At 41.1% G+C, this 24,515-nt stretch overlaps 2 protein-coding genes across 2 annotated transcripts in view; both read right to left on the bottom strand.

Moving 5' to 3' along the window:
• Positions 1-3,407: 3,407 nt before the first annotated feature.
• LOC115141595 (phosphatidylinositol transfer protein alpha isoform-like) lies at positions 3,408-17,835 on the bottom strand. The gene is made up of 12 exons (XM_029680615.2): positions 17,644-17,835; positions 16,327-16,357; positions 12,973-13,118; positions 11,380-11,471; positions 11,068-11,075; positions 10,266-10,340; positions 9,666-9,749; positions 6,167-6,244; positions 5,548-5,658; positions 5,018-5,140; positions 4,791-4,856; positions 3,408-4,010 (listed from the first exon to the last, which is right to left on the bottom strand). Exons 1-11 carry the CDS (start codon positions 17,658-17,660, stop codon positions 4,809-4,811), a joined length of 813 nt encoding a protein of 270 aa, XP_029536475.1. The 5' UTR covers positions 17,661-17,835; the 3' UTR covers positions 3,408-4,010; positions 4,791-4,808.
• A 1,285-nt stretch (positions 17,836-19,120) lies between these two features.
• Positions 19,121-24,515, bottom strand: part of LOC115141594 (large neutral amino acids transporter small subunit 4-like) — a 32,338-nt gene continuing 26,943 nt past the window's right edge. The window contains exons 11-14 of the mRNA XM_029680613.2: positions 24,207-24,339; positions 23,725-23,798; positions 23,495-23,618; positions 19,121-23,267 (exon numbers count right to left, since the gene is read on the bottom strand). Of these exons, the coding sequence (XP_029536473.1) occupies positions 23,106-23,267; positions 23,495-23,618; positions 23,725-23,798; positions 24,207-24,339 (493 nt within the window). The 3' untranslated portion in view covers positions 19,121-23,105. The remainder of the gene's footprint in view (positions 23,268-23,494; positions 23,619-23,724; positions 23,799-24,206; positions 24,340-24,515) is intronic.

The raw sequence follows: 24,515 nt of genomic DNA, 5'->3' as shown, positions 1-24,515 counted from the left end.
GAAAACGTTCTGCTGCACTCACAATGATTCCAATTTCCTCGGATTTCTTCGTTGTTTGTGCTGTGAAGTTCATGACCATTGCAATAAATGCTATGAAGTCCACCTTTTCCACAAGTAATATACCTGGAGCCCTTGATTGCCGAGAAACATTCACTGGTGCAGTTTCCACAGTTGCAGCATATGACCTCAGCTGACATATGATATTCTTCCCATCTGCATACACTTGATACATGCCCAAATCTTTGTAGGGGCTTGTGCACATAAGCACTTACATGGTATGTCATAAAGCTTCACAGCTTCACATCCAAGCTTCACAGCTTCACATCCAATAATTTGGATGAAGTGGGTTTCCTTACTCCATCCACCATACATGTCAGTAGGCCTGCACCAATCACTTCACCTACTTCCTCAGGTATATCATCTGCATCCTGAGAGATAACCCCCTTGACCGGCGCCCTGCTTCGGTAATACATATACAAAACATCCCATTCAAAAATATTTTTGAGGTAGAATGCTAGCTTCTTCTGTTCCGCGGACACAGAAAATCTGAATAAGATCAGCTCTTGTGACTCACATATGCCACCTCACTCGACGCATCCATGATACGTTACTCTTCGTGACTTCAAAACGGATCCCCCGGGTAATATTGATCCAAAACTCATACTATAAACAAATCTAGGGATATCTTAGTTTCTATCACAACTTTACTGAATTAGTTTCCTTTCTTTTTTCACGACTGTAGCCCATTCGTTCTCACGCTCATCTTTACCCACCCGCCATCACTTTCAAACATTTCCGTCAAATCAAAGTTTATTTGTCACGTGCGCCGAATACAACAGGTGTAGTCGGCCTTACAGTGAAATGCTTACTTACAGGCTCTAACAAATAGTGCGAAAAAAAAGGTGTGTAGGTAAGTAAAGAAATAAAAACAACAGTAAAAAGACATTTGAAAATAACAGTAGCAAGGCTATATACAGACACCGGTTAGTCAAGCTTATTGAGGTAGTATGTACATGTAGGTATGGTTAAAGTGACTATGCATATATGATGAACAGAGAGTAGCAGTAGCGTACAAATAGGGGTTGGCGGGTGGTGGGACACAATGCAGATAGCCCGGTTGACCAATGTGCGGGAGCATTGGTTGGTCGGGCCAATTGAGGTAGTATGAACATGAATGTATAGTTAAAGGGACTATGCATATAAGATAAACAGTAATCTTCTCTACAGTAATTCCTCAATGAGTGAGGGTTAGTGAGGTCAGGTCAGTGGGACCATTCTAGCCAATGAGAGGGCAGGTACGCGTGTGAACAACAGGCACAACACAGTCGTTTTTCTCAAAGTTGGCGAAATGCCACGTGCAACCTCTATTATCAGTACATTTTTAACTGACCAAACATTACAAAACCTCTACTCTATCAAATAATTTAACACTCTCGCATAGACCTCCATACAAAAAAAGGGCTTATCTCACATGGACAGATTTTGGGCGGAGTAAATCCTCTCGCCTTTTAGTTCCTATTACAACTTAGACAAATGACTGAATGGATGACATACTGACTGGCTGAACTGAATGAATCAAACTTTCAAATATGTTGGAAATACTTTTTGTATAGTAGGCAAATAGGCCTACATTAGGGTATGACTATGGCTGCATGCCTCCAGAAGAGCATCTCTTTGAGGCTGAGGGGTGCTTCTCCAAAGGCGCATGGTGCTGCATGGAGATCACAAGCTCTTCAACTGGGCAGCCGTGTCGCAATGGAGGGAATAGCCTATAAAAGGAGACTACCGCAACATAGTTATTGTAAAGTGTGTGAATAAGCTTATGCCAGACGTAGCCTACGTTTAATCTTTCCCTTGTTCATTTCAAAGTCCATATGTTCATGACCCGATTAATCTAAATCATGTCAAAGGATTTTAAACTCATATTAACCCCTCCTACAAAATATGCTTTGGCAAGATTGAGTGATGAAATATACCGGCGAGAATGCCAAGCGTGTGCAAAGCAGTCATCAAGGCAAAGGGACGCTATTTGAAAAATCTCAAATACAAGATATATTTTGATTTATATAAAAAAAAATTGGTTACTACATGATTTCACATGTGCTATTTCATAGTTTTGATGTCGTCACTATTATTCTACAATGTAGAAAATAGTAAACAAAGAAAAACCCTTGAATGAGTGGGTGTGTCCAAACTTTTGACCAGTAGTGTCAGACTCCAGTGCTTAATTCACAAATTCACCAAACATCTATTATTATTATTATTTCATTATTCCTGGTATATACTACTGGTTATGATTGCAGACAGAGCCAAGAGAATGGGATGGTGCAATATTGTATTAGTCATATGTTGATAAGGTGTATGCATGGGGATGTCCACGTCACCCAGAGATATGCCCATGCTGTGGAGATGCACCTAGCGGACTGAAACGTCACCGTTGTAGGCATAATACAGATAGTGCTATCTAGACTTGCCCTGGCAAACAGATCCATTACATTAGCTCCATAAATGTGAAGTTAACTCAGCTGAGTAAGAGAGACTTTACTTGAAAACGTGCAGGAGTCCTCTTTCTGGTTTCCCTGACTACAGTTTTTAAATTTAAATACTGTGTTTTTCTTGTTCGCATAGCACTCCTCAAAGGGCGTTTGGTGTATGTTTTTTTGTTGGCGAGAACTGCCAAAACTCTAAAAAGGTATGATAGTCCGTAATCGGAACACGGTGTTTGTATGTTCACAGATGAAATTTCACGTTTACGTTTCATGCATGGCTTCTCTTACGATCCTAACAATTTAATGTATGGATTCTCTTACGATCCTAACGATACGTACATTCAACCTTTTGGCAGCTAGCTGGCTCCATAAAAGCGGCATCATATAAAGACAGCAACTATGCATCAAAATCAGATGTATTCTTCTCTGTCCCAAGCTACTTTAAAAGTTGAATCACTACACTTTCACATTTATCATCAACATAACAATATTTTCTCCATTTATCATCAACATAGCAATATTTTCCCCCTTCAACATACCTTCTGTGGCGGTCCTTGACTTACACAGGAGGACAGGATCGAGCCTTCTCATCAAGCAGCCTGCTTCTGTTCAGTCAGTCTGACTGTAGTCTAAATTGGTGTCTATAGATCTACAGAAAAAGGTGTGCAAGTTGAAAAGGGTGACAGGGTGAAATAAGTGGGATCAAAATGCTTTACGGTTAGGACACCCCGCTGACGTGAGTTCCATTTTGGAAAACCATATGAACAACGGGTTGTTAAGAGATTTACTTACCGTGATCTTTTAAACCATTTCTGTGAAATTCTTTGACTTAAAAAGGACGTAAAGAAAATCAAGCAAGTCAGGAAAAATGGGAACACAGCTCTTGCACCAATGAAAACAATCACAGAACACAAAGAGTATAAATATACTATTTTTTATATTGAATAACATAGGTTGTATAGAACAATAAATGTTGCTCAACCAATTAAATCAGAGAAAATGACCCTGTGAATTAATACAGAAAAATACAGTACAGGACATGATTTATTACTCAGAGACCAGGTATATTGTTCCATATTTCCTGCCCCAAAAAGACGTACACCCAAAGCCATAACACTACAACTGGTTTTCAGCCTGCTGATTCAGGTTGGCCTGCTGATGCAGATGGTTACAGTGCATTGTTCTTGCCCAGGGACAAAGAGGGAAATACAGAGACATCGTAGTACTTTGAAAGACAGGAGTGACCCACAAATTCAGGTTTGTCCACAAAACACATGAGGAATTAAAGACAATAGAAAATACTATCACTACAACTCAAAAACAAAATTCCCATTTAAAAAAAACTCGACAAGTGACATAATTAGTTAGGAATGTGATGGCCACCAGAGTTACGGTTGCTGTGGACCTCTGGGCTGCTGGGACCTCTCCATGGCTTGCCTGGACAGTATAGGGGTCTGCATGCAGCCATATCATTTCCAAGTACAAGGGCAGGGCAGAGATGCTGGTGTTTCAGTAACAGATCTGAAAAAGTGGAACGAGAGAAAGATGTGTGACCGACTTGATTATAATCTATAAAATGCAAATCTGCAAGATAGACAAGGCTTGTTTCCTTGTGCACAATTATAAGGGGACTTATTGCTTGAAGATTTAGAGCAGGGACCATCAACTAGATTCAGTCAAGGGCTGATTATTTTCTTGAGCAGATTGTCAGGGGGCCGAAACATAATTACAAATACATTTGTAGACTAAAAATATACTGCAAGAAGCCCAAAAAGAATATACTGACTAAAACAATCATTTCAAACCTTGCTTACATTTGTATAAGATCACATACAGTGCATCTTGCTATTACGCATGGGAATTAAAATGACTTGGAGATGATTTGCTGTTTTTTTACAGTCTTATGTCCAACTTATTTTTCCTTATTGGCGAGAAAGTTTTCCTTGCTCAGAAAACTTGTGGGCCAAATAAAATCAAATGTGGGACAAAATTGGCCCGCGGGCCACTAGTTGGGGAAACGTGATAGAGTATGGGATCGGAGCGATTACACTATAACACTGTAGCTGATTCATATGGGGTAAGGTGCACGTCCTGAGCTCCTCATGCGTGTCGTGTTCGTTTGGTACCAAGCGGAAAAAAATGTACTTACTCTAAATACAGGGAATGACATACCTGGACTTGTCCTATGAGAAACGGTCATCATTGTTTTCTGTTGCAAATTGCTTTAAAGCATTTTCCATTACGCGCACTAATGAACACCTCCCTGAACTCAGTCTCACCACCAGACAGAGCAGTACTCACAATCACAGCTGCACAGCCTCAGTCCTCTGAAGCAGAACTCCCTTTGACTGGATCCTTCTCCCTCATCTGACACACAAACACACAGATAAACACAGACACTCAATAAGTAGGATATCCAGGACAACACATTTCCGTTGCCTAATGACAAAACCAATAAGAGAGTAGTACTGTACATCTCATTCGGAGTTAATTGATGCCAAAGACCAAACAAATGTACAGTAAATTACCTCATCCAGCTCTTTTTGGGTCTCCTCTTCAATACGGCGAATGTCCTCCATTGTCAGTCCGATCCATTTATCAATCAAACAGAACAGCTGTCTGTGGAACTTTGTAAACAATCGCTTCTCTTGCTGGAAATCAGAAAGGGAAAGAAATTAGACAAAACAATTACTTCAAAAAAATATTAGTAATATCAGCATTTATTATGTGCAACTTGGAGTAGCATGTCTCTGGCATATCACTATCTGTCCACTAGAGGACAGAAAACACTTTTTAGTCTTTATTGTAAACTAGTCTTTTGTCACACCCAGAGACTGCACAGCTTTGATATCTTATTTCTCAGCCAACTCTGTCTACTAGTTTCTTCTTCAAGGGTTCCAGGGCGGAGTCATTTTTTTGCATGAACATTGGGCGATATGAAAATACTGGACTTTGCCTCTGTAATAGCACTAGGTTTGAACTGGAGCACTCAAAGATGTAGGCACCAAAACGGAATATTATGCAAATACTGGAATAATTGACAAGTCTCCTACCGCACCTTCTGAATGAAGTTCTCAATTTTGTTCTGGACTCCCCACCATTTGAAGTTGACTGTGACTAACTTATAGGCACACATGTGAGGAGAGTTTGTGTTGCTGGGAAGCTCTTTCTGCAGAGGTAAAGACAAGTTATTACAACCTCAAGCAGAGGCAGAACAGTTGACAACACATAATAGAGCTTCTGAACCAGAATAGATACAGCCAGAGTCATATATCAAGAGAGTTTCGGCCAGGTTTTTAGAACGGACACCATGTCGGAACATTTATTCTCAAGCAAAACAGCGCAGCGAATTTCATGAACGTTTTTACTTATTAGCATTCGGGATAATGTGTATCCAAGTTGGTACGGTGTTGTGGTGGTGTCAACAAATTGCATATCCGCTTTCACTGGACATCTTCATAGGTTTGGAAGAAAACTACCAGAAATAAACAGCGCGATGCGGAAACATCACGTAGCAACGACTATGGAGGTGAAATTGGCGCTCTCGGAACGTTCAGACAGAAACTACACTGGCTCAACTGTCTAAATATACTGTAGGACTCTGGATACAGCTACGTGTGAAATTAGCTGATGTGAAAAATATGATAACAATGGAGGAATATTAGTTTGGGTAGTACCTTCCAGTTAGGCCCCAGGGGGCCCCTGCCTGTCTTCTCTGACTTGAATATGGCAGGATCTTCTTCTGGCTTATAGTCCTGTGTGGAGCAGAGTGAGCAGATGAGTAGGATGCAAAGATACCAGTGTTCTATTTAATTCTATTCAGATAACTGGGTGGTACTCATCAGGGAACACTGTAGCAAAATGTAGTAGAACATTTATCAAGTTAAAATGAAGTGTTATGCCTTAAAAAATAATTGGTTTTGGGAAAGTTCCTGCAGATTTGTGGCAAGTTTGTAAACTTCTGGCAACATTTTGTGGCAAAGGTTTGCCACTAGTGCTGAATCAGCGGGAAACCTTTGGCAACAACAATATTTATTGCAAATAGTGGCAAATCGTTCACTAGAGTTTTTTTTCTGACAAACAAGAAGTATTTGAATCTGTGGCAAACCCATAGACATTAAGGGAAAACCTGTGGCAACAATATTTATTGCCACTAGTGGCAACAGTTTACCAGACAGAAGCCGTTACTGGTAAATAGAGATGAACCGTATGGAAATTTCAGATCACGATTATAGTGAGCAAAATGATCACTGTTATCAGTATTATTCAAATACTGGATACAAACACTGAAATCAGTTCACCAAGTTTTATATTGAAAACTAACAAACAAAATTAGCAGGACTATGCACTTTGAGTGCATAAACATTAAAATAATAGCATTAAATATGGCACCATGTGGCCATGAGAGGTACAAGTTTCCCCAGTGCAGGTTTAAATGAACACAACCTTAAGTAAATCAAAAGTGCATATAAAAGCAACACAAGTAAAGCAACGTGCATTTAAGAACAATACAACCATATGTAAACAAATCCAACATGCATGTAAGAACAATACAACCATATGTAAACAAATCTAATGTGCATGTGTTGACATCAAAATAACCTTGGACCAGATGACGGCAGGCCTTGGCTGCTGTGTCAACGCTCTGAATTTTCAGAGCCTTTGAGGTGGCCAGGTTCAAAGCACCCAAGCCACAGATCTGGGAACTCTTCAAAAGTCTTGATCATGTTTGATGCGTTGCCCCCCCCCCCGCCCCCCCCCGAGTGATCTTCTGGGAAGAACTGTGTTTCCAGGCAGTTTGATTCCAGTTGCCAGTCTGGGGTGAGGTAATGGATAGTGAAGCTGATGTAGGGTTGAACCACCCCTGCTTTCACTGGTCCAGAGGTCAGTAGTTGCAGCAAACCATGTGCCTTGAGCCAAACTTTTTCCAACATCAGCTTTAACCTAGTTGTACAGGTTTGGGATTTCAGTCTTGGAAAAGGTTTGTGATGGCACTTTGTAGTGAGGCACGGCAACCTTAATCAGCCTCAGAATGCCAGGCCTCTCAACAATTTGAAATGGCATCATGACCTTTGCAATGTAATATGAAAAGGGCTGCAGTGAGGTCCTGAGCATTTTTTGACGTGGGTGCATAAGCAGCCTGCCTTTTAAACGCTTGTTCAGTGTCTGTGTCACAAGTTCACAACTGTAGATGAGGGACCAGTAGCGTCGCTGGGTTTGCCTGCTGCACGTCCACTCTGTAAACAAGGGAAAAGAAAATGTATTACTTTTATTACTACATTATTATTCACTCACACAATCTTCTGTGTTGCATTTGAGTACATGCAATGAGCCGTGCACAATTTACATAAATACAAACGGGTCTTAAGACAGTGATAGTAATTGCAATGAGCACAGCAATTAACATAAATACAGGAGTCTTGTATAGGAGTCTATAGTGTTTCTCCTGTTGAAACACTTTTACAACCAAATCGACGTCTGACGGATTTTAAATGAACAAAATATATGTTGGTTGGGTGACTAAACTACATAAGGTGTGATCGTGTGCAATGGGTGAATAGAGTCTGCAGACACACGACGGGTACAGCAGGACAACGTGCAGTGTTTTTACAAGAGTAGGTAACACTGAACGCTTCCGTTAAAATGATTGACAAGCTATTAGCATGTTTGATAGACAAACCATGACATTTCCCCCACATCATGCATTGAGCTAAAAGTTAACTTACCTTGCATTCGCTATAAAGTAGCGGGTGGTGATCACGAAGATGATTCAAGAGATTTGAAGTGTTGCCCCCTTTCGCAGCTATTTCTTTCTGCTGCATGTTCTGCAGACAGGGTGACCATCTTCGATTAGGTTTCCCTCAGCATTCTTGTAAAACCCAAAATACGACCACACTTCAGATTTGGTCCTCTTAGAAGGCTGAAAAATCTCCCGAGCGCTGTCACTGCCTTACGGCATGTTTTCACACAAAACAAAACCCACGCTGCATGTTGCGCCAGACTGTTGCTAACTTTGGTTGATGCTGGACAGTATTTACCATATGAGTTTTTCAAAACGTGGTAATCAAACACGCTTTTAATGATAATTAAAATTTGAAACGGTAATACTAACAGTCGAATTTTACAGTGGTTTATCGTGAAACCGGTAACCGTTTCATCCCTACTGGTAAACACATTGAGCTCAAACCGGGTGGAAAATGCTAACTAGCTACCGAAGTTGTCAAGTGAGTGTTTTTTAACTTAAAACTTCCTAATTGTGTAAGCTAATTGGTGGCTGGTAAGCATGTCATGTTTTATGGGATAGTGTGAAACACATTTTGTTGCTAGCTAGATCTGTTTCAATCTGTCAGCACCACTGACTGGCTAGTTTACCCAGAAAGACTCACAGCTGTAATCGCTGCTGAAGGTAATTCTAGCATGTATGATGGACTCAGGGGGTTGAATACTTATCTAATCAAGATAAGCAGTATTAGGGTTAGGGTTTTACTTCATGTTTAAAAAAAAAAAAATACTTTTTTATGTGACTTTCTTCCACTTCGACATTAAAGTATTTTGTGTAGATTGAAAAAAAAAGGAGGGAAAAAAAGAATTAAATCCAATTTAATCCCACTTTGTAAAAAGTCAAGAGGTGGGAATACTTTCTGAAGGACCTGTAGTACGTTTAGTATGTTTAGTTCTCTGTGAGAAGGAAGTTCCTTTAAATGTATCGACACAAACCAAATTGCATATACATTTCAATGTTGTTAATACACAAAGTAATCAAAAACCTGTTTCAATTTGCATTTTCATAATCAGTTTGAAGCAAATTTGCAGCAAACAGAATGTTCGCCACAAGTTTCCCAGTATTGTTTTCCAGAATTTCACAAGTCGCTGCAAATTTTTGGCAACAGTTTGCCACGAAAGTCATTTCATTTTAAAATATGAGCTGGCCACAAATTTGTGGCAATTTGGCCAAAGATTTGCCACAACTATTTGCCAGAAGCCTGCTTCTCAGTAAGGGAATTTCTATTGGACAAGTTCAGGCAATCCCTCCCTTTTTCAGTCAATTTTTTACCATTTGCTGCCTTATGAATACAACCCTGATGTGTCTGGGTTTAGAACAGTAAAAGAGTTTCAAAGAATGGTTATTACTAATAAATTGTTAGTACATTCACACTGATCAATCACTGTCATCACCTTGACATCCACTTGGCTTTTGTCAGCGATGTCAATGTAGACTACTTCAGTCTTCTTCCACTGATCTGGGTCTAGTCCGTGTACCTATGCAGGGAATCATTTATAGTAAGTTACCCACTTCAAGAGCTAAGAATGCCTCACTGGTAGTCACTAGGTATAACATGCAGGGTTGGCCTTGGGGCCAATTACATTTCAATCCACTCAATTCAGGAAATAAACTGAAAAGCAAATTCTAAATCCAATTTGGAGGGAAATTGAATTGAAATTGGCCCCAACCCTGATTACATAGCACTTTGATACATTATGTGTACATGTTGTTTCAGTGTCATCACCAACAGAGCAGGTCTGAGAACTAAAAATGCAAACACGAGAAGGGTTTCCGTATCCTTTCACCAAGTCGGAGGATGGACGCGGAAATGACATGGAATGAAATGACGTCAATGGAAGTGACTGATTGGAGTCTGATCGATACAGTAAAATAAAAAGGGGAAATCGTTAAATTAAAGGACTAGTGACGTCCGCTAACTGAATTAAATGTGCCGGTGGTCCATGCTTGACATGGTGTACATTCAGACTCATTACATTACGCTGCTCACTCACATTGTCCTGAACCCCCATGTCGGGCTTGTGCCACGTCTCAATTTTAATCAGAAAATTGTCCTTCATGTATTCATTCTGCGGAAGGAAGAGCAAGTAATAACATAAACGAGATCAATCAAGTGTCCAACACATACTGGGTTCAAAGACTATTTGAAATCATGTCAAATACTATACGTGCTTGATTGAGCATGCTGGCTTAATCAATCCATGGAATAGTCCTTAACCAGTAAACCCCATCCTGGGCTAGAGCAAAAAATCCAAAGTGTTTGAAAGATTTCAAATAGTATTTGAACCCAGGTCTGAAACTGAAAGTAATATATTTATTTAACCTTTATATATGGACTATAAGTGATTACATCTTGAGGCATACATCAGCTATGAGCAGTGGTCCTTTAAAAAATATATATATATTATATATATATTTCACCTTTATTTAACCAGGTAGGCCAGTTGAGAACAGGTTAACTGGCCTACCTGGTTAAATACCAGTGTGACCTGGCCAAGATAAACGCAAAGCAGTGCGACAAAAACAACAGAGTTACACATGGGATAAACAAATGTACAGTCAATATCACACAAAAAAAAAAAACATGCACATGCATGTGCGCGCACACACACACGTTCACCCTGGCAAAACGAGTGTCTGTCTTCCTCTGTGTTAAGTCAGCCCTATCCGCTTCTCTCCTTTCCTTTTGACAGGCAAGGTTACCAGCTCCTCTTTCACCATGTTTACAGCTGAATAGTGTGCAAGTAAACAGTAACATACTGTATATGTAAATGTATAGAAGAAAACAGTACTTACTGTAATAACTGCAACAGGGGAAGAGATGGACATGAGGAGACAAAGAGAGTAAACAATGTTTAGGGGAACAAACGTTCAAAATAATATCTCAATAGTTGCACATGTTAGAAATTGGCTAACTCCTTGTCAATCAAACTGAGAAGTTGTCTATATACACCATTAATACCCAATGCCTGGCTATTGGTCCAGACATTACATAGATTCCAATAGCATGTCCTCACAGTGCTGGCTGCTAGCGTGTATACCCAAATTCATTATTCAACATATTCTCTCGCTACAGAAGGGCTAGGTAACAAAGAGCAGGGGACTTACCAGTCCGACAGTAGGGGTAAGCATTCCAGGCCTTCTCGTGGATGTTAAGAGCAGTTGATGGTGCCAGAATGCGCACATAGTTTGGCACTTTACTGCAGAGAAAAAGTAAGATATTCTTATTTTAGGGTCAAATCCATATGAATTCAATCACTTTTTGACCACATCCCTTTGACCTCAACCACCGCACCCAATTGAACGCACCCAATTGAACAAAACTTTCCCACACATGTTTGCCAATAGTAGAAGTGGTGAGAAAGTGCCTTTTTGGCCCTAAATGCCAAAAGAGTCAGGAGATAGGAGGTGCTCAAAGTTCACCCTATTTAAATATAGCCCACCCTACCATGAGAGATCCGTATCTTCATCACTGAAAAAAACAAACGGTTGAATTTGATATACACTGAACAAAAATATAAACGGACATGTAGTGTTGGTCCCATGTTTCATGAGCTAAAAAAAAAAAAAAAAATCCCAGAAACATTCCACATGCAAAAAATTGTATCTCTCAAATTTTGTGCACAAAATTAGTTAATATCCCTGAGGCATATCAAGACGCTGTTTAATCAGCATGATCATTACACAAGTGCACCTTGTGCTGGGGAAAATAAAATGACACTAAAATGTGCAGTTGTGTCACACAACACAATGCCACAGATGTCTCAAGTTTTGAGGGAGCGTGCAGTTGGCAAGCTGACTGCAGGAATGTAAACCAGAGCTGTTGCCAGCTAATTGAATGTTCAATTCTCTACCATAAGCTGCCTCCAACGTTGTTTTAGAGAATTTGGCAGTACGTCCAACCGGCCTCACAACCGCAGACCACGTGTAACCACGTCAGCCCAGGACCTCCACATCCGGCTTCTTCACCTGTGGGATCGTCTGAGGGTGGGGTAGTGAGGGGAGCTGAGGAGTATTTCTGTCTGTAATAAAGCCCTTTTGCAGGGAAAAACTCATTCTGATTGGCTGGGCTGCCAAGTGGGTGGCCCTATGCCCTCCCAGGCCCACCAAGGATGCACCCCTGCACAGTCATGTGAAATCCATAGATTAGGGCCTAATTTATTTAAATTGACTGATTTCTTAATATGAACTGTAACTCAGTAAAATCTTTGAAATTGCTGCATGTTGCATTTATATATTTTTTAAATATTATATATTTATATTTTTTTATATTTATATTTTTTTCTCAGTACAATTTGAAAGCATATAAACAGGGTTGTGAAACTATTTTATAATTTCTTAAAGATCTTTTTTATTTATAAAAAGTGGAAATCTGCAGTTCAAATAATAAGAACATGAACACCCCACCAATTTCTCGTGAAATAGCTGAGGGATAGACATAACCTATGGGTTGCAAGGACTGACCGTTATAGTTTTAACCATGTTTTGAGGCTATACAGTATTTGTTTAAAATGATATTGTTTACAATGGAGTAAAACAAGCTTATATTTTGGGTTCAGTTGAACTGAGCTCATGACGGATTTATGAGTTACATTCTTCAAGAAACAATGGGTATATACTGTACCATTGGGTGATTGTGGGTGGGTGGATGGATGGGAGTCACTGGGTAGATGGATGGATAGGTGGATGGACCAATCGTACCTGTGCAGGTGATATATCTTGTGGGTGTACTGGCCCTTCTCTCCGTCCTTCTCATAGGGTTCATTCTTCAGCACCTCCACCCCTTCTCCTCCACCCGTCTCATTCTTACTGGTCTCAGCCACAGAGTACAGCTGCCCCACTTGGTACTGTGGAGAGGAAGAAAGAGTGACCTACAGTTACACACAGACTAAATAATCCCAATTGTTCACAAGTTGCATTAACAGACAGCTGCAACCACTTCAGTGGGCACATCCCTAACCATTCACTCCTCAGAGCACCTGTACAGGGACAGTTTTCCGTATTCACCACTGGCAGTTCCTTGTGCATTTAGCCCAGATAGACACAGACTTCAGCATAACAGCTCAACAGGATAACAGTATTGTCAGCAAGCATAAGGAAAATACTGTAATAGCCATCTGTGGCAGTTTCTTTTTTTGATGACAGTCTCTCTGCCAACAATTCCCTCGTTAAATGCTCGCCAGTGATTTCAGGATGTAGAGCTCTGTCAAAGACCTTTGGCAGGTGGATTACTGTCTCCAACTCTGCTGTACCAGCCTAGGCAGCACACCCCATCCATCCACCACCACAGGCCTTGAGTCACCCAGCAGCAGTCGATGACGTGGCACGCACCCACAGGTTGCTGTGTGCAGCGTGACTGCAATAAAGTTGTCCTGGAACGCAGCCACTGTGCGTCAGGGAGCTAGTGACCCACAGGGAACTGGTGACTCGCTTGCTGCACATTGACACTACTCAATAACCAACAGCCAACTGACATTTAAAAACACAGAATAGTTTGTGCCGGGCTGATTAGATAAAAGCATATCATTTTGGGATGACTTAACAGGTGAAACAGCTCTGTTTGGAGGAAGATGGGGTACAATCACATCCTCTACCGAACAGTGTTATTTTGGTGGTTCCATCTCATGCGCGAGTAGGTGGTTAGGAATGTGACGACACGTGTAAAACCAGCATTTCACTTATTGTTCCCCTGCGTGCGTGTGACTCATATGTCCATCTTCCTCAGGCTGTGGAAGTTTTAAAGTTACGGCCCATTTTGTACAGAGAAATTGGCATAGCAGGCAATTTAACCAATCACAGCCCTCCTTTCACTTGTATCATTGCACATCCTGCAAATCACCAAAAGAAGGCAACTATTTTGAATCCATTTTTATACTGTGAGTCAAAGTAGCAGAGACCTCATTCTGGAACTTCGATATGCATGTAGAGTATATTATGTTCAACAATATATTGAAACATTTGCCAAATCTAAAATGGTTTATGCTTATTCTTTTCAATAGAAAGATAGAAAATGTCCTCCAAAAGTACCTTTCTATGGTATGTTTTTGTTCCAATGAGGAATCACCCTTATGTAAGGCTATGAATGGAATTTAGGGTTATGATCCTTGATCTGGAATCTTATTTTGGGGGAAACGATTGAGACTTAGATTTAAGTCAGCTTTAAAAAATAAAAAAAATAATAAAAAAGAGCGAGCGGGGAATGATGCTGGTGACTAGAACTCTGGGAACAAATGGAGAAAGAGAGGGAGACTGAGAAGGAAGGAGAGAGAACGGTGGAATCAGCACTGTTGCTGATAAGTTGTTGCCAAGATGGAATGCAAGATTATGTCTGATGAAAATAAATCTGGTCAGAACATACAAGGGTCATTCCACCTCAAAAAGCTCAAGAAATAGGATTGACACCCACCGTCTCAGATTGTTCTGAAATCACTTGTGTTGTTAGAAACAGATAAGATTAGTAGTGCTGAGAGATTAGTGATTTTTGAGGTCGATTGGTTAGATTCTAAAAAAAAATATGATTTTGGTTTTGATATTTTAAATGCACTTTGCATTATGTGAGTTGAAAGCTGTAACAGAGAATGATACAGAAATACCAATGATGGTAGGGACTGCCCACGACTGCTTATCACTTACTAATCATCAGTTATTCACACTAATAAAATTATTTAATTGTGTATATTACATTAGTTTTATTTGATTACTTTATGTCATCCCAACTCATGACAAAAATCACTATTTTAGTAGTTCTTCAACATAAATAAGGCATACTTTCATGACTGCTGAATAACAACTATCAACCACTTAGATCATGTATTTTCAGGTAGAGATACCTCAAAGAAACTGCTCTCTATGTGTCCCCTCTTGATTGCACATTCTTCAGTCTCTTACAGAGCAGGCATAAAGTAAACAGACTGGACAAGGAGCCATGCAATGGATTATGGCCATTGTAGTTAATTATCACATTGTCTGAATAACATTGGCCTTTTGGAAACTACAACTCCCTATTACGTCGCAGTTTGGACATGATCTGATTTATCTCTAGAGAAACTGCCGCAAAATGTGCGCATTGAGCTCACAGAAAAAAAACAGAACGAAATGGATTTCAAATAATTGAACCGACATCAATTAGTTGTTTAAAAAGCAAAAAATTACCAAGTTAATCGCTCAGCACTAAAGATTAGCATTCCTTGCTGTCATACCTTGACAATAAAATGGTTACAGAGTAAGGAAACCCATGTCATTGTGTAATTTGGGTGAACTATCCCTTTAAGTTCTTCAAACTTTTTTCACCTAATACAGGAACAGCAGCATCTAGTAGTCAGAACCTGGTAATATAAGGATGTAGGATGGGCCATAAACCTAAAAAAGTTAGGTCGAAATCAGATACTATATTTATCAAACATTATATGAATCCTATAAACTAAATTGGCCAATTTAGGTGCAATCAATTAGCTTAATTTCTCAAGAGATCAAATTTGATTTCAACAAAATAATGTTGCAGGAAGGCTAATCTTATTGGTTTCTAATTACAGAAACGATTTCAGAACAATCTGAGATGGTGGGTGACATGGCTTGCTGAAATGACATGGAACGACCCACAACTACTGACTTCAACTGCAAAGCTTCAGTCAGGAATACGGTGCTCCGTTTTAATTCATATGGCTAATATTTTCTGCCAATGTCCGACCTGACTGTGTGTGGCTGGCTAACCACTGCAATCACGAACATAATGGAAACCATGCCAACATCCTGTGCACACACACCATCATAAAAGGTGTGTGTACAAACAGGAACCTGAAGGTTAGAGGAACATAATGCAGACCAACTGCTTGACATACAGACTGCCCTGATTCCTCAAGAGCACAGGCACGTTAGGTAACGGGTTGGCCCCGTGAACTTTCCGCTTTTGCGTACGGCAACGTTCATGGGGCTAGGTAATGGTTGACCTCAATTTGACCGTTGAGTCAGAAAACGAGAATGTAGCTTGACCAGCTTGATAGGTGACATGAAGCGAGAGTTCAAGACACAAATAAATGACACTCGGTCGCTACTTACCTCTTCCACAGATATGGGGAGGATGACTCGACTAGGAGAGAGAGAGAGCGCAACATCACATTACAAGACATTACAACACCTGCAGCTCATGACTAAATGTTATTGCTCATCTAATTTATCACTTGATTTATTAGTTCCCAACGGACAATTCTCTGATAACAACTGCTAAGAGTATGCTAATCAAAACACGTTTGGCCTAATAGACCTGGGACGATAAATCTGAAATAAATCGACACCGACCACTTAATCGCAGGCATTTCGCTTACATCGTTCATGACGATAAGTAGCCTATACTAGAGAAATGTGAAGTTTGAAAGAAAACAAGCTAGCTAATAAGAGGGATTGTTAATGGGACAACCGATGGCGACAGCCATCAAACTAGTAGTAGTTTCATGGATAAAAAAAGTGGTGCACATTAATGTTCTATTTACCGTTAAATTGGGCAGTTTATCGCGTTATGGATTATTGACCATACTGTCTGTCCTGCTCTACCTATCAACTATGAACATTGCAAGCCTGAACGTGCTACTGATTCTAGCTGTAATATTGTCCGAGGAAATTGAAGCCCGGTGTAGATTTCTACTATCAGAAAACAATTCGCTTTGGCTCCATCCTCTGCCAGTCTACAATAGGCAATAATCACCACCTGTCCCTAGTCTAAGCAGCACTGAATATTTCATTATAAACAGATCTGGGCGTAATGAGAGCCAAGACAGGCACCATACTAATTCTACGGTATTGATACAGGCAGGTTTGGGGCATCAGGATGACACGTTGATATGGCAGTTGTTGACTCTCGTAACCAATGAGTTAGATGACATATCATGCAAGTGTATACTTTGGATTAGTTTGAGATAAAAGGCACACCCTTGTATGTTTTTTTATTAGGCCTGACGATGCATGGGATGATTATAATTAAAGTTATGGTTACAAAGTTAGTGGCACTTTGTCAGTTAAGATACATTTTGATAACTGACAATACATTTCCATTTAGGCAAATGTGTTGATTATTTTTTACTTAATTCATTAATTCAATGAGTCTATCCATACAGTGAAGACAGGCAACAAGCAGTCAATAGCATTGACAAACTTGTCATTTTAGGCAAAGATAAAACACAGCGAATACCAACTTGCACGTGTTTTTTAAAATTCCCAAATGGTAAGTAGGCTATACTAGACTAACAGAGAAAATACTATAAACGAAGAGGATAATTGTCACACAAGACATTTTCCCAATGGTTTGCCTGTGTATGACATCGTTCTCCTGCGTGACACGTTTGAACTAAACACCATATTTTCCCAAACATTTTTACTTACAATTCTTTAATGAGCATTTTGGTAGTGTTGTCCGTGTATATGCAGCATTCAGATGTCTAGCTTACTGGTTTAAAACTCCAAATCGGCGGAGGTATGTTTGTCCGTCTGCGACCCACGGTCTCCGCGGTTTTGCGCTCCTATTTTTCTTGAATTCACTTCCTGACAGATGCCGAAAGGGGCGCGGCGTCACCTCAAGTCAGTCACCTCCATTTAGTAACCTTATCCTCATTCGAAGCAAAACATACAGACCTGAAACAAACACACTACACCATGGTTTGCGCTGATCACACATGAAAACCAGTATGTTATTTAACCACATGCAAATTCTTATTTTACTGGTGAGGTTATTTTTTAAACTGTAAGCTCTTCCATTGAAGTCTACCTAGGTCAAATGTTGTTGGGGTTTTAAGTGGAGTGCATTTGTTTGTAAGTTGTTTCACCGGACACAGTGGTTCAGTTTCACTGAGCCCAAATGTTATTCCAGTCCTCCCAGTTTCACTCCTCATTCAGGCTTCTTGGCTGTGACAGTTGGTGGAGGGTGAACTCAGTAACCCCCCGGTGTTTTCTTGTGTCGGTCTTTGGAACAGGTTAGTAGCAACCTCAGCAAGTCAAACCAGTGGTTTAGCCTTTAATAAGCTTGAGCAAGACTAGAGCAACACAAATAATAATTGTAAAGACTGGAATGGAATAAATGGAATGGTATCAAACATATGGAAATCATGTTTGAATCCATTCCATGTATTCCATTACAATGAGCCTGTCCTCCTATAGGTCCTCCCACCAGCCTCCACTGCTGTACATGTGTGAAACACTCCTATTACCATTATGATTTTAGGTGAGAGTTGAAAACATGCATTGTTACTGTATTGTGCTTTTCACTTTAACGTTAATGTTTACTTTAATTACCCCACAGCAATTAATCCCCAGTGATCAAGCAAACCATCTAAAATACCTACATGTTTTTTGGCATCATGTTGTTCTTCAAGTATCACTTCACTCCAACTCTCTTAATTGGTGTGTTAATAACAACACCCAAGAAAAATAGTAGTGAATTGGGCAGCTGAGTTGTGGTGTAGTAGTGAACTGTAATAGCCTGTCCTCTGGTGGAGACTCGAGACTCTTAAAACAATATGACTTTATAATGAAACACAGTAAAGGCTCTTTTTCTTTTTGGAAAGTTGCCAGCCATTACAGGCATGATTAATGTCACTTCTCCTGACTGCAAAAATGTGGCTAATATGAAACCTACAATAGCCTAACCCTGAGAAATGGAATTTCCCCCTAGGGTGGTTGGATTTAGGAATGACTGCAGTTGCGAGGTGGCTTCCTCCACTTAAAGCAGACCATCCATGCTTTCTTCTGTCCATTATATTGCATACAGCTGCAACATGGGATATGTCATGTTGTTTAACACATCTTGCATTAAGAGTGATTGAAAATCCACCACACTTTGAGGAAACGTGCAAAAACGTCAAGGTCAAATAATTACAAACGGACACTTTATTTTACAAATTAATCTGTTTATGTTTTTCATATATAGATTGTTTTTCCTTCTCATTTAGAAAATGACTCAAAATGTCAACAATGGCTATAATGTGATATAAAACAAAAACTGAGATCCAATATACAGTATATAGACATGAAATATTGAAACAATCACCAAAAAAGAGAATGTAAAACAACAAAATATACATTTGAGAGAAAAAAACAAGGTACAAGTCAGGGAAAAGCATTGGTGTTTCAGCTGAAGCTCCCGTTCAATGTCTAAAAGTCACACACAAACCATTATAACACTCTATCCAAAATAAACACTGCTTGTTTTTCATCATCAGAGAATAGCCAGTCAATCAATCACACTTTATATCCCAGGGAAGGGGATAGTAGTAAAAGTATGTCACATCTAGAAAATAACTACGGTGATGGCATTTTGAGTAGAATGACAGTTTTAAGGTATGGCAGTGTAAATAGTGCTGATTCTCCCATACTGAGGGAATGCAGATCATCCCAACCCCACATTCACTGTGCTGGAGTACAGTATAGCATCATTATCAGAATCCACCTGCAATCTCTAGACACATGTTCAAGCCACGAGAACCAGTCTATAGGGCTATACATGCTTTTTCTCTTTTCGCTAAATACATTAATGTAAACGACAAGTAGAGTGATGTTCAAAGTGAGGATGTCTAGACCTGTAGATCCTTGAAATCGAGAAACCCAAACAGACAGGCCCAAACAGCAGTCAGTAGCAAGGAGCCATTCTATATTGAGGGACAGGGACCTACTGGATGGTGCATACAAGAGGAGAGACTAAGACCACCTGCGGTAAAGTAACAAAAATAACAGTTTCTTGCAGTTCCGATGTCATTACTCTTATTAATTTTTTAAAAACTACTGGGAATACATTCTATGCTAACATGCAGAACCAGCAAGAGGTGCACTGTCTATGTTATATTTCAGTGCATGCCATTCAGAGAAATAGCATTGAAATCCTGATATGAGGACTAAGGTGCACATGTGCCATTCAGTTCTCACGTATTTCATTCCTGAAGCTTTTGGGGATTCTAGCATTGTCTCTCAGTTCCATCGCCAGTATGTGAAGGATCTCTTGGGTGGGTGGTTTGTGTTTGGGTGAGACTGCAGTGGAGAACCAGGTGTGTCAGTGCAACAGTTCAGGATAGTGGTTTTGAACATGGATGGATCAATGTGACGGGGTCATGGTGAGAGAGGGCGGGGCACCGACTTGCCGTATCGTATCCGCGTCTCAAATCATCTGAACACATAGAGAGGCAATCTGCTGGTTACATGGCTGTCTTAGTTAGTGCTTCTGTGAGTGACTGAGGAAAAGCAGGTGTCCCGTCCAGTCTAAACACTGCGTCTGCGGACGTAGAGCTACATCAATCAAGTTGTCACGCTCTCTCTCTCCGGTGTCTGTTACCCGCAACAGATCATTCAAGAACATAATGTCCTATCATGACCTGCCTGCCCGCCCCACCTGGGTCCCAAGATCACAACATTCACAACAGCTGCAAGAGTGTGGATTTAGAATCAGATATCATATTCAAGCATCTCTCCGTCTCCCTTTTTTTGATTTGAAAAGTGAATCAAAGTTGAAGTTGGAATTCGATAATTCAAGTAATTTGTCGCTACAAAGTGAGGCTTTGTAAGTGAGACCATTGATAGATGCAGGATGGTCACTATCTGACCAGTACATCAAGAAAAATATGAGTCCATGTTCCTGTCATTGAGAAGCACCTTTGTAATAAACATTACATTATATCAATCCACATTCTTGCGTTGTGTGTGTGTATGTGTGTGGTTGGACAACAGTGGTGTTCACAGAGTTATGTGTTGCCGGGATGAGTAGAGGATTGCTCAGCAACTCACATAAGTACTTATTGCTACAACGAATCAGAATGTAATTCAGGTACTGTAGAACAGTGGCAGGTATAGGCCCATAGCAACCACAGTTCACCTTAAGCTACACATCTCCTATCTTAAACCATTTCTCGTAAAACCATTTGTACTAAATCACATTTGTCTTGAAACAGAACAAAAGCTTGAACAGCATGTCAGTATAATTTTGCAGGTAAAATACAGTTGATAAAACTATTACTTTTTAAAAACCAGGTCTCCTGACAAAAACAAGATCTGGTCATCACAAATAAAAAGAAAAACACACCAATTCAATAAGAAATTCATTTTGCACGACAAAACGGACTGCCAAGACAAGACCAGTCAGTGGTCTTGATAACCTAGCCTACACTCTTAGGGGGAAAAAACGTGTTATCTAGAACCTAAAACAGTTACTCAGATGTCCAAAAGGATTCTACCTGGAACCAAAAACGGTTCTCTTATGGGGACAGCCAAAGAACCCTTTAGGAACCCTTTTTTTCTACAGTTGTGCTGTACCTTATGTTGTTGTGGCACATTATTACCGGTAAGAGGCTTGTTTCAACCTGTGCCATGCTTTTGTTTGAAGCACAGCCACTTTGCACAGTCACATAGTATTCCCTAGAAGTAAAACGCTGGCCTGCACACTGCTCACTGGAAACCCATTGGCCGAATCACTTGCTCTCAGCTCAAATTGACTCAAAGCAAAGCTATTGCCTCGGGCTTTTACCTAGAGTGCTGAGTGTTACAAAAAACATGCCTTCGCTTTCTAGTCTCCTAGAGCTGTTTGAACAGTCTTAAAACGACAGCTTCTCTGTGGCTTTAACACTCCACGCCTCTGTTATCCTCAACAACAGAACTAAAAAGACAAGAGTCACAAGGTTTGGTCTTTGAGACACTGGAAGGAACACTCGCTAGATGAGAAGGTTGGTTACATCGACTAGCTTCTAAAAGTTGCATGAGGTTCCATTCTTACCAATTCATTTACAATGATGACTATCCCCAACATTGCAGAACGTTATGGGAACGTTATGGCAGGATGAACTCTTAGCACCATTTGGCGTACTGGAACTTCTATACCGCCTATTTCACTCCTACCTCCAGTCCAAACTACTTGTGACAACAGAGAGGCATTGACATGTAACAACCACAGAGAAAAATACAGGCCTATCGCCAATAAACGTTTAGATAACGTTTCAATAACGTCATAATCATTAAACCAGTTTTCAGGGCGTGAAGTAGAAGACCCCAAGTGCAGCACGAGACGGTGCGAGACTAACTTGGATCAGAATTTGAAAGTGAGGCGATACTCGTCGTCGTTACTGGCATCATTGAAAAGTTCTTTTCGCAGGGTGACTGGAGAATCAGTGTCCTCTTTTTGCACTGACAGGCAGGAGTGAGCACGGCATCATTGACAGAAAAATGTCATGATAAAAATGATAGAGCACTGAAACAAAGAGGAGACTGGAAGGGAGGAGAAAGTCGTGGAGATCCTCCTCCCTCTTCTTCTCTCCTTTCTCCTCAGTTCACAGACCCGCGCTTGTCCTTTCTAGTTTCAGTGGTGAGAAGATGAACACTGTCCATTTGGTGGTGTGTCCCTGGAAAAGAAACCGCGTGTGTGTTGAAGAGGTTTCACAACGTGTGTGTTGTTGCGTGTCTTTCACAGTATATGTAGTCAATGATGTTCTGAGGAGTGTAAAAGTGTGTGCGTTTATCATAGTAGTTGTCTGAGATTGGTGAACATATACTGTAGGTTTGACAGAGTGTGTTTGGCAGTCGGCGTGGTGTGTGTGTGTGTGTGTCGAGCGCTTGTGTGTATGTGTTTGTATGTATGTCTGTGTCTGTGTGTGAGGGGGAATGTAAGGGAGTTGTGTGTGTGTGTGTGTGGGGGGTGAGAGAGAGAGAGAAAGTATCGTCTGAGTGCAAGTGCAGACGGTAGAGGGACCGGAGTTGGTGGGTGAGATTGCGATTTCATCATACAGTTCAGTCACACCTGTGACCTCTCCCCTCCTCACACTCTCCGTTCCTCCTTCTCATTGTTGAAACAAATCTCCGTCCGTCAGTCTGTCTCTCTAGATGAAGGCCTCGGGCGTGCTGCCGTTGTTGATCTGGACGTAGATCTTGGGGTCCTCCTCGCGCTCCTGCTTCTGGCGTTGGAGCTGGCGGCTGTAGCAGAGCAGGTAGAGAGGCAGGCAGAAGCCCAGCACCGTCAGCCCCAGCAGGCCCACGTTGACCTGCGCACAACCACACACAGGAAGTGACATCAACAGTGAGAAGAATGGAGGGAACAGCGGTGTTGTTTTCACATCGGGACAGCAGTGTGTGCTATGACATGCACTCGGGGCAGATTGCTTTAGAACAAGGTGGCTGCTACACATCAATCGTATCCAGGAGCCTTTGCAGCATTATGCTCATAGCACATTAGTATACTGGAAAGGGTGAAAGGTCGTTGCTCTCTTACCCATAGGGGGTCTCCCTTCAGGGGGCCCATCATGGCCATGAAGAGGGGCTGCTGCAGCAGGGCAAACAGGGCGCTGATGAGGGACTGCATGCCTGTCAGACTGCCAAACTGAGACGACGGGTACCTAAGGAGGACAACCAGCATGAGGCGCTTGTGTGGAAGGGACTGTGCACCCACCCACGCACGCACACACACACACACACACAGACACACACACACGAGACACTTACACAGCAGCATAGAGCCCTCCAACCGCAGAGTGGATGAATCCTCTCACAATGGTGTGCAGAATAAACGATAGAATCTGAAGGCAGAGAAGAAAAGAGAAATAGTTCAACATGATGTGTTCCAGAATCTACAGACCCAGGGCATGCATGGTGCCCTGTCCCTCCATCCTAAAATGGAGTCCATGTTTAATAAATAATGGCTTGACAGAGATGTTCCCAGAGCTGGGTTGTAAATAACTTGCATAACTTGTAATGACACAACTGTCCACCAGGGGACACTGTTGCATTAACCAATGGCTCAGCTGCAATAACATGTGAGTCACTCTCCCTCTTTCTTTCTCTGCACCAATATCTCTCCCTTTGGCTATAGGAGGGCTTTACAAAACACTGGGAAAGCAGGCGGTGAAAAGTGTGCTTCTCCACAGCCCCTAGAGGAGAGGAAAGAGAGAGCGAGATGGAGGAGAGGAAACAGAGGGACGACTTACCTGGAGAGGGAGGCTGGGGACGAGGCAGGTGACCCCGAAGCCCATCAGTAGCAGGTTGGTGAAGATGAAGGCCCGTGTGGCATTGGTGATTTTCTGGATCTGTCTGTCACGACGCTTGGGCTGGGTAAGATCTCTATCAGAGGGGACATCACATGTTACACACATACTCCCTGGTTATACAAATAACATAGTAGTGTCCTGTGGATGCTAGGGGAGTATCTGGGAGGCAGGGGATTGCTCTGTTGGAGTGTGTGTGTGTATGTGTGTGTGCCTGCGCATGAGTGAGTGTGTGCGTGCGAGCTCGGGTGC

The sequence above is a fragment of the Oncorhynchus nerka genome, linkage group LG14 (assembly GCF_034236695.1).
Source record: "Oncorhynchus nerka isolate Pitt River linkage group LG14, Oner_Uvic_2.0, whole genome shotgun sequence".
Classification (NCBI taxonomy): Eukaryota; Metazoa; Chordata; class Actinopteri; order Salmoniformes; family Salmonidae; genus Oncorhynchus; species Oncorhynchus nerka.
The sequence above is the reverse complement of the archived record's forward strand: the minus strand, read 5'-3'. Positions and strand labels throughout refer to the sequence as shown.